General features: G+C 35.6%; 1 protein-coding gene across 1 annotated transcript; it reads right to left on the bottom strand.

Moving 5' to 3' along the window:
• Positions 1–27: 27 nt before the first annotated feature.
• LOC129573608 (uncharacterized) lies at positions 28–6,449 on the bottom strand. The gene is made up of 10 exons (XM_055454364.1): positions 6,426–6,449; positions 4,824–5,026; positions 4,478–4,743; positions 4,195–4,350; positions 3,972–4,101; positions 2,094–3,249; positions 1,702–2,013; positions 1,356–1,602; positions 1,093–1,278; positions 28–1,019 (listed from the first exon to the last, which is right to left on the bottom strand). Exons 2-10 carry the CDS (start codon positions 5,024–5,026, stop codon positions 772–774), a joined length of 2,904 nt encoding a protein of 967 aa, XP_055310339.1. The 5' UTR covers positions 6,426–6,449; the 3' UTR covers positions 28–771.
• Positions 6,450–8,518: the final 2,069 nt, after the last annotated feature.

Here is an 8,518-nt window from a genome sequence, read left to right as displayed (position 1 = left end):
CCAATGCAATTAAAAGAATGTGTTGAATTTGTATTGTTTTGTTTCGTTTTATTTCTTATTCTTTAAAAAAAACATTAAACATTAAGATGGCTGATTTTGTTGTCCAAACCAAAGTTGTTTTTCTTTCCCATTTTGGATTATATTCACTTTCGAAATTAAATGCAATTTGGAATGTTTTTAACTGTCGAAGAAGATCTTAAATTAACACATGCTATTGAAAATCCAGTAAAAGTTTTTTTTTCTATCTTAATTCATTAAGTACATCTATTAGAAATTATGGCTTTTTATACTGGAATTAAAAACGATATAGTTTTGAATTAAATAAAAAAAAATGAAATAATTGACTAATTTCAAATACAAATTGATAAATCTTCAATAATTATAGTAACGTAAGTCAACCGCATGATATTGATTTATTGTATGATCGGAATGACTTTGGAACGATGGCCACGAGTATAGGAATATTCTGTGCATCAACCATTAAAAAAAAATCCTGTGATGTAAGTACAACATTTTTTCATGTACTATACTATATGTAGTGAGTTGGGCCATCGTAAATTTCGAAACTCCTACATTTGGACAAAAAAGAGAAGTTTTTGAACTTGTTGAGAAAGCTATCGTGAGTACGGAAATGTTTTCTTTTTCACTTTTCATTTGCTATTTTGTTCGGATATTTGTAAATTTATGCTATTGCTGCTGTTGTTGATGCCGCTGCTGCTACTGCTGCTACTGCTGCTACAAAACAATGAAGAAGGCAGCATTTGCTCTTTCTTAGACTTGATTGATCGGAGCATATCGATGAATCTTTGGTGTTTGTGGTGCATTGATTTCTTCAGAGAGTTTTTGATAGATGATCGAATTCTTTGATGCAAGCAAAGCTTGGCGGTATCTCTCGCCACGGCGGTGCCTAAATATTGATACGATGCGCGTTGCCAATAAGATAACGGCCAATACTGATGTTGTAACCATAACAGCTACTGCCAATAATTTTCCATGACCACTCAACTCGTCACCTTCAACTGAAATGGGGATATTTTTTTTTCAAATTGAACATTGTTTTCAATTGCAAATTGTGATTGAATTAACACTTACGATCAATGATACGGTCATTGAGACCATCGATTTCTTCGGCAATGATCTTGTCTTTGTCACGCAATTCGTTTCCGCTGTTGATTTCAATTTCATTGTCATTGTCATTATCATCGTCATATTCCTCCTCATCACTGTCCAAATCCTCGGCCTCTGTGTTGACCGATGCAGATTCCTTGGTCGCTTGAGCTGAAAGTAATTGAATGAAATGCGAATTAAAATGCTCACAATTTTTTACATCGTTCGACAGGCACTGTAACACTTACTTGATTCGTCTGTATCATCCTCTTCTTCATCGTCTTCGTCATCTGAGTCGCTGTTGTCGACTGATTCATCGGCGTACTCGTCCGTTTTGGCTGTTGCCTTGCTATCAACGTTGGTCGATTGATGGGCTGCGCACACATTCGTTGCGAATGATTCCCAGCCAAGCGAGTATGAGGCGCTTGAGTCTACTGCATGCCCATTTTCGGTTAATTCGGCATTGAATCCAGCGTGAATATTGCCAGCTTTGATCTATTTATAAGAAGAATCAAAAGTAATAAATAAATCAAGGGCCATCAAAAATGTGGTGAGCACTCTATAACACCCAATTTTCTTCTCTCAATAATATACCTTTCGATCCTTAAGCCACTGAATAAGATTCTTGAATCCATCGTCGCAGTGCAAATGATTGTTGCTTAAATCGAGCACTTCCAATTTTTCCATGGACGAGAAATGCGAGTGGCGGGCATGAATAATGTTGTTGTTGGACACATTAAGCAATTTCAAATTCTTCAGGACTGTCGATGTTGGGAGATTGGCCGAAATTTGCTCTGACCAGATTTCAACAAGATCACAGCTACTTAAATCTAATTCAGTCAGATCCTTAAGCGGCAAGAACATGCGTGGCGATATTTTTTGCAATTGATTTCCAGCCAGATTCAACTATAAAGCAACGAAAAAATTTGGAACACCGAATGTGTGAATTGAATGTGTATTCATTTGATTGCACGTTCAAATTTTACCTTTTTCAAATTGCGATTGTTCAAGAACGTCAAATTCTCGAGTTCACTGATGACATTGTTGCTCAAGTTCAGTTCGATCAATTTAGTCATACTCTTGAAGAATTCCCTGGTCAATGTTTCAATATTGTTCCAGGCCAAGTTGAGGGTCGTCATACGTGGCATATTCTTGAATGTATCATCTCCCAGTTCGCTGATATCACAGTTTTGCAAATCAAACAAGTAAACATTGAATTTACCGGATTCGCATGCGAAACCTTCCAATGGCAACGATTTCAATCGATAATTATCATTCAATCGGATCACATCCAGTTCTTTGTTCACCAAAAACAATGTGGATGAAACTTGCTCCAAATCATTGTATGACAAATCGATTTGGCGCAAATTTTTCAGCGGGAAGAATGATGTTTGATGGATTTTCTTGATACCGTTGCCTTTAAGCAGCAATGTTGTCAAACCGGTCAATTCATTGAACATCATGTTTCCAACATTCGAAATGTTGTTGTAGCTCAAGTCAAGCTTTTGAATTTCCGATGTGGCAAAGTCCAACTTCGATTCGATTTGATTGTATTTCAAGTTGAGAATTGCCAATGATGTTTTGGCGAAAATATTCTTGGGCAAAGTGGAGATTTTGTTTGAAGACAGGTCTAATTCTTCAATGTTCGTTACTTTATCGAAAAGATTTGGCGGCAGCGATTGCAAATCATTATTTGCCAAATTGATAAAGATTGTATTTTCCAAGCGATCGAATGCGGTCGGCAACAGTTTTTTGAGATTGCATCGTGACAACGAAAGCTCCTCAACGGACGGAGCCTTTAGCATATAATCGTTGAATGGAGCTTGATTCTGTTGCATTTGGCTTAGATCATTGGCATCCAGCGATAGAAGACGCAATTTAGCATTTTCAGCAAAGGTGTCCGGATGCAAAATGGTGATACCCGAATTGGTCAAATTCACCGAATACAATTCGACAAGTCCTTCGAACGCTTTCGGATGAATATTTGCAATGAACGAGTTCACGATTTTTATCGATGACACGTGCTCCAGACCGACTAATTTAAAGAAACTTGCACCCAAAACAATTGGATATTGCGGTGATACATTCACTACCTCAAGATCGGTAATACCTGCCGAAAAGTTCTGAATGCCAGCATCAAGTCTGAAGAGAATGACCACAAAATTGGGTTAAATGTATGTAATTGTTTTAGGAATTCAATCCATGAAAAATCATAATTCCAAACAGAAAAAACAAACGGTAACATCGAATCTTCGTTTTCGAAAAGTTAGTGAGAGTGGCCGAGTGGCGGCTCATCAGCACAATTTCACAAGAATTCAAACTATGTGTATCGAGTTAAATTCAAACTGAAAAAAATGCAGCTTGAAATGAAGCGACTCGGTATGACAGCAATAATTCGGCTAACTAGAATTGACTTACTAGACCATTGTGTTTCATCATAGAAGTGTAAAAAAAATCAAATGCATACCTCGTAGTCAGTTTCAAAATACATTTAGAATTGTTGGTATCAAGTTTACTAGAAAATTTCCAAATGACACCCCGCAATAATTTCAAATGGATATTGAAAACGATAACGATAACGAGAAATGCATTCGATTGTCTTACCTAATCGTTTCATTTCAACCTGAATTTTTTTCAAAATGGTTTAAATTCTTTGAAACTTCGCTGATGTGCCGTAAACAGTGAAATATGTTTTGGTTTTAAAAAAAAGTTCCGTGCTACTTTTTGTTTTTCTGTCGAAATATGTCGAAAATTACATAATTGAAAGTAATGAGAAAGTCTAGACGAGACTTGATGTTCCAAAAATCTAAATTTTAGCAAACTTTCTGCATTGATTCAATCAGGAAAAACGATGAATTCCGTACCTACTGCAGGTTGCAACCATAAATCCATTCATATTGCGTGAGCAAATACAGTCTCTTGGACAGACGACTGGTTCGTTGGATGTAATTGGATCATCAGTGTCCTCATCTTCATCGTCGTCATCATCGTCATCTAAGAATAGAAAAAATGCAATCAAATCAGTTACCATCACCCAAATGTATACTATAAAATGGTGGACGATTTATGAATTTGGTAAATGCCCACCATCTTCATCGTTGTCGTTGTAGTCATCATCAATACCGCTATCTACATCACTGATGTACTTCAATTTCGGATTGGGTGTGCTTGGTTTTGCCTTCTCGGTTGCAACAACTTCGGGCTTCGATGAAGTATTCACAACAATTTTGGTAGTTTTTGATGCTGCAAATACATAAACCAAAATGATTTAAAAACAAAATATTTATATTTATTTTTGATTTATGTATAAACCAAATACATTGCAGGTGCTCAATTCATTTCGCAATAACACAAATAGAATTAGACTTACCTTTCCTTGTCGTGGATACGGTGACAGGTTTCGGTGTAATGGAAACAATTTCATCGCTGTCGTTATCGATATCATCATTAGTGTAATCATATTCATCGTCGTATTCATCATCAGATAAGGATTTTCCATTTTTATCGATTGCATTTTCTTTGATATCCACCACTTTTTTCGCGTTTGAATCGGATGAATCAGTTGAGCTTCGGAGCATTTCCAGAGCTTCCTTTTCGATTGCATCAAAATGTTTCATCGGCAACATTTTGTTGTATCTGCACAATGTGATTATGATTAATAAATGTTCGAAAAAATTGTCAAAAAAAAAAAATCTAAAAAATTTCTATCAATTTACCTTGGATCATCGGCTAAGGGGATTTTTGGATCTGGTGCCCATTTTTTGATTGGTGCATTTGGTTTGCTATTTTCAGTTGTTGACGAAATTGTGTTGAATACTGGATTGTCTGTTAAAGGCAACGATGTTCTTGCCGCACAAATAACGGTAACGCATAGCGCCACCGTTACCATCAATAGCCATGAATGGCTTGACATTATCATCTGTGATGAAAATAGAAAAGTTGATAAATTAAAACAAATGAATAAATATGAGTAAGTCGGAAGAACACAACCCAACAGTAATATTAATATATATGGACGAGTGTGTCATATTTATTGATTTATTTAACGTGTGTCGTTGTCGAGAGGGCATCCATTGCTATTCTCAGGCACAAAGAAAATCACATTAGCAGCACAATGAACAAATAAAACAAAGAAAAATAAGTGTCATGTGACTTCCGAATTCTCCCATTTTACATAGTATGAGCATGGCTACAGCTAGCAATTTTTTACACGCGTTACGATCAACGCTTTTAGCTGAAGATAGCAATTATACGTGGTCGTTTACTGTCTGTGTTTGTGCTCGACGTAGTTTTAAAATTCACCTTGAAATATTCGAAAGTGTTATTTTTTTATACCGTGCTTTATTGTGTGACGGTGCGGTTGTGTTGTGTTGCGTTACCCGAATCAAACTAACGGACAAACACACCAACGTACGAATGCACTTTAAATGAGAGTTTTCTTGTTACCGGGTTCAGCAGAAGAATCTTGAAAAGAAAAAGAAAGTGCTTCATTGGTATTTATTCTTGGAAAAAATATACTTGATGAGTAAAAATTGAACTTTGCTGTTTCTAATTTTTATGCCAATCAAAACATTGAGCTCATTGGAATGCGACGATAACTGAACTATATCGATGGCGGTGACAACATCGATGGAATAATCACTGCATCGCCACAATCATCGACAGAATTTGTCGCACTTTAACTAAAACAAACGCACGCATCTAAACACACCTTATTTAGATACACACACGCAGACACTCATACATATGATTTTATGTACAAATGGGAGAAGCAGCATGATGAAAAAAACACACGTCGAATTCGAAGATTCGATCATGGAGAAGAAGCAAAGAAAAAATATCATTGAAACACATCACATGCACACAGCGTGACGACACCAACTTTGTGATGTTTCATTGTTGTTGTGGTCGTTGTTGAAATACTACATTGACGAACGCAACAAAATGACTTATGATTCTTCGTGCAGCGTATCAAGTTAGTAAAATGTTGTTTGAAACAAAAAACCGACGACGCTTGTGGAATGAAAAATTCTTTGGTCTTTTCATACAAAAATTTGGCAGTTTGACAGAGATTGAACGGTGTTAAAGGTATTTTTTTTAAACGTAATTAGAAATATGAACATATTTCTACTAATTATAAAAAGTAATGAGGGAGCTTTTACGGTGTTTAGAGTATTTAACTCAGCATATACACTTAGTCTTTAAAATTGTCAGATTATAAAATGATTTGACACTTTTTTTTAAATATTTTAATCAAGAAGTCATTAAATATGTCACTCATATATTAAAGACTCGGGTTCGACTAATAAAAAACTCACATAGACGAAACGTTTGATGTCCAAAGGTTCATCACATTTTTTTTTCAACAAATTGTCCAGCTTAAATTTTCAATTATATTCCCAATGTCTAAGCAAACCATAAATGATAAACAAGTTTTATTTTGAGTATGAAGCCAATATACCCTTTCAAATGTCTGCCTTAATACGACCGCTAACGTTGACCATAGGGTGGCAGCATCAAGAAAATTCAAATTGTCGCGCTGTTTAGTTCGGAAATTTTTTTTTGAAATTACATTGATTTGCCTATTGAAATTGGGGGCGCTCGCGTCGCTACAGTTGTCATGTAAGTTGTTTTCGGTGTTGCTGCCATCCGATGACGTTGACTTCAATAAAATACATTCAGGTAATTTGAGTGAGATGAATTTTGTACAAATTCTAAAACAGCATCAATTAATTGCGTTACAATTCATAACATGTCTAGTATAATGAATTTTTTCGCAATTGCTGTTTCCACTGCCACTGTCTCTGTCGACAAACTAAGCCGAATCATATTGATTGTGTTTTATTTGCATCTTCTACCTTCGATCATGTGACGTGCTTCACTGGCAAATGAACACCAAGTGTATCTCCGCTCCGATCTGTACCGTACGAAATCTCAAAATTACAACGATTAAAAAATGCACCTGAATGACGCAAATTTAATGAATGTGTTTTTTATCGAATGCAATGTCGGCGCTAAACTTCTTTAAAAGCTATACCTTGATTTCGATCATTTTCTGAAAACGATCAGACAATTGAAGAATGAAAAAAAGACTTTGTATAAAACGCAAGCTTTTTTTCAAAGCAACAACAACCATATGGATTTCCCCGCCTTCGGGGGGAAAAAGAAGATTAAAAATAACTTAGGCACGCATTTGGTTTTACCAAACGGTTTGTTATTATTGTTGAACAACTGAGTTAATAATGAGGAAAATTATCATTTTCATTTCATTTCATCATTGCATGTTATGCACAAAGCGCGACAAATTCGACGTAACAATTTCAGTTTTATCAACATTTTGTTTTATTGCTTTCAGATATTCTTTGTGCGATAGAGAGAGAATCATTAGCTCCATTGTATGTCGATGCAAATTAATTTGGTTCCCAGAATTTAAAGACATGTAACGGATTTGATTCGAAGAAAAGAAAAACCTGTTCAATCAGGAACTGAACATGGAATCCCACAAAATGTTGGGGAATTAGAGTAGGTGTCAGTCATTCACATCTACCAGGATACATAAAATTCGGATATTGAAAAAGTACGATAATGATGGGGAACGGTATAAAAACATATGTGCTATACATTGTATAGGTATCGGCCAATTGTATTTCATAATATTTTATTCACCTCGTCCATTCAACAAATCGCACTTAAACTCAATATTATCAATTGAACGTGCCGATTTGGACATCAGAAAATTTACAATGTCTCTTAAAAATATAAGTGTTATGTGTGTACAACATTCCGCACGTTATCATTTTGCCAATAAAGTTTACGAGCTAAAAATGCAATAGAATTTGATATGTTTTTCACTTGACATGAATATAGTGCAGCGATAGAGCATATGTTCAAATCACTCTTAGTGTATTCACATTTCGACGGACTACTATCACGCAAATATTTTTTCTGCTTAAATTGCATGAAAAAAAAATTTTAAGAAAAAAACGATGAAACACCATTTAATTATTCACATTCGAGAACAAAGACGTTTTGTAAACCAAAGAAAAAAGCACCGAGGCTAATATTTCTCTTTGTGACTATCTCTCTGTTTCGACTTGTCAACGACTTGGTTTTCAAACACCGAATAATTTGTGTGGATCGCACGTAATTTCAGTGAGTAAAAACGCAGCTTTATGCATATCGTTCAGGTTTTCTGGTGTTTGTTTTTGTTTTTTTTTAATTGCGCAATTGCATATGTCTTGTACTATTTTGCGCAGCAAAAATTCATTCTACAGTGCAACCTCGATTATCCGTCCTCCCATTATCCGTCACCTCTGTTAACCGTCACCCCTTGCCGGGTTGATATTTTTTTTCAGTTCATTTTACTTGAACATACGGATAATGTCGCCGACTGACACTCATAATCAAACTC

The sequence above is a fragment of the Sitodiplosis mosellana genome, unplaced genomic scaffold, assembly GCF_009176505.1.
Source record: "Sitodiplosis mosellana isolate CC-2019 unplaced genomic scaffold, AAFC_SMos_1.0 Smas_scaffold_6102, whole genome shotgun sequence".
Classification (NCBI taxonomy): Eukaryota; Metazoa; Arthropoda; class Insecta; order Diptera; family Cecidomyiidae; genus Sitodiplosis; species Sitodiplosis mosellana.
Note: the sequence above shows the minus strand (reverse complement) of the source record. Positions and strands in the feature narration are given on the sequence as shown.

Bases quoted from the DNA above. Each gene is read 5' to 3' on its own strand.
- LOC129573608 (XM_055454364.1), bottom strand. From the start codon at position 5,026: ATGATAATGTCAAGCCATTCATGGCTATTGATGGTAACGGTGGCGCTA. The intron at 4,351-4,477 runs GTAAGTCTAATT...ATGTATTTGCAG, and splicing joins CGTATCCACGACAAGGAAAG to CATCAAAAACTACCAAAATT. The intron at 2,014-2,093 runs GTAAAATTTGAA...GTTGCTTTATAG, and splicing joins ACAATCGCAATTTGAAAAAG to TTGAATCTGGCTGGAAATCA.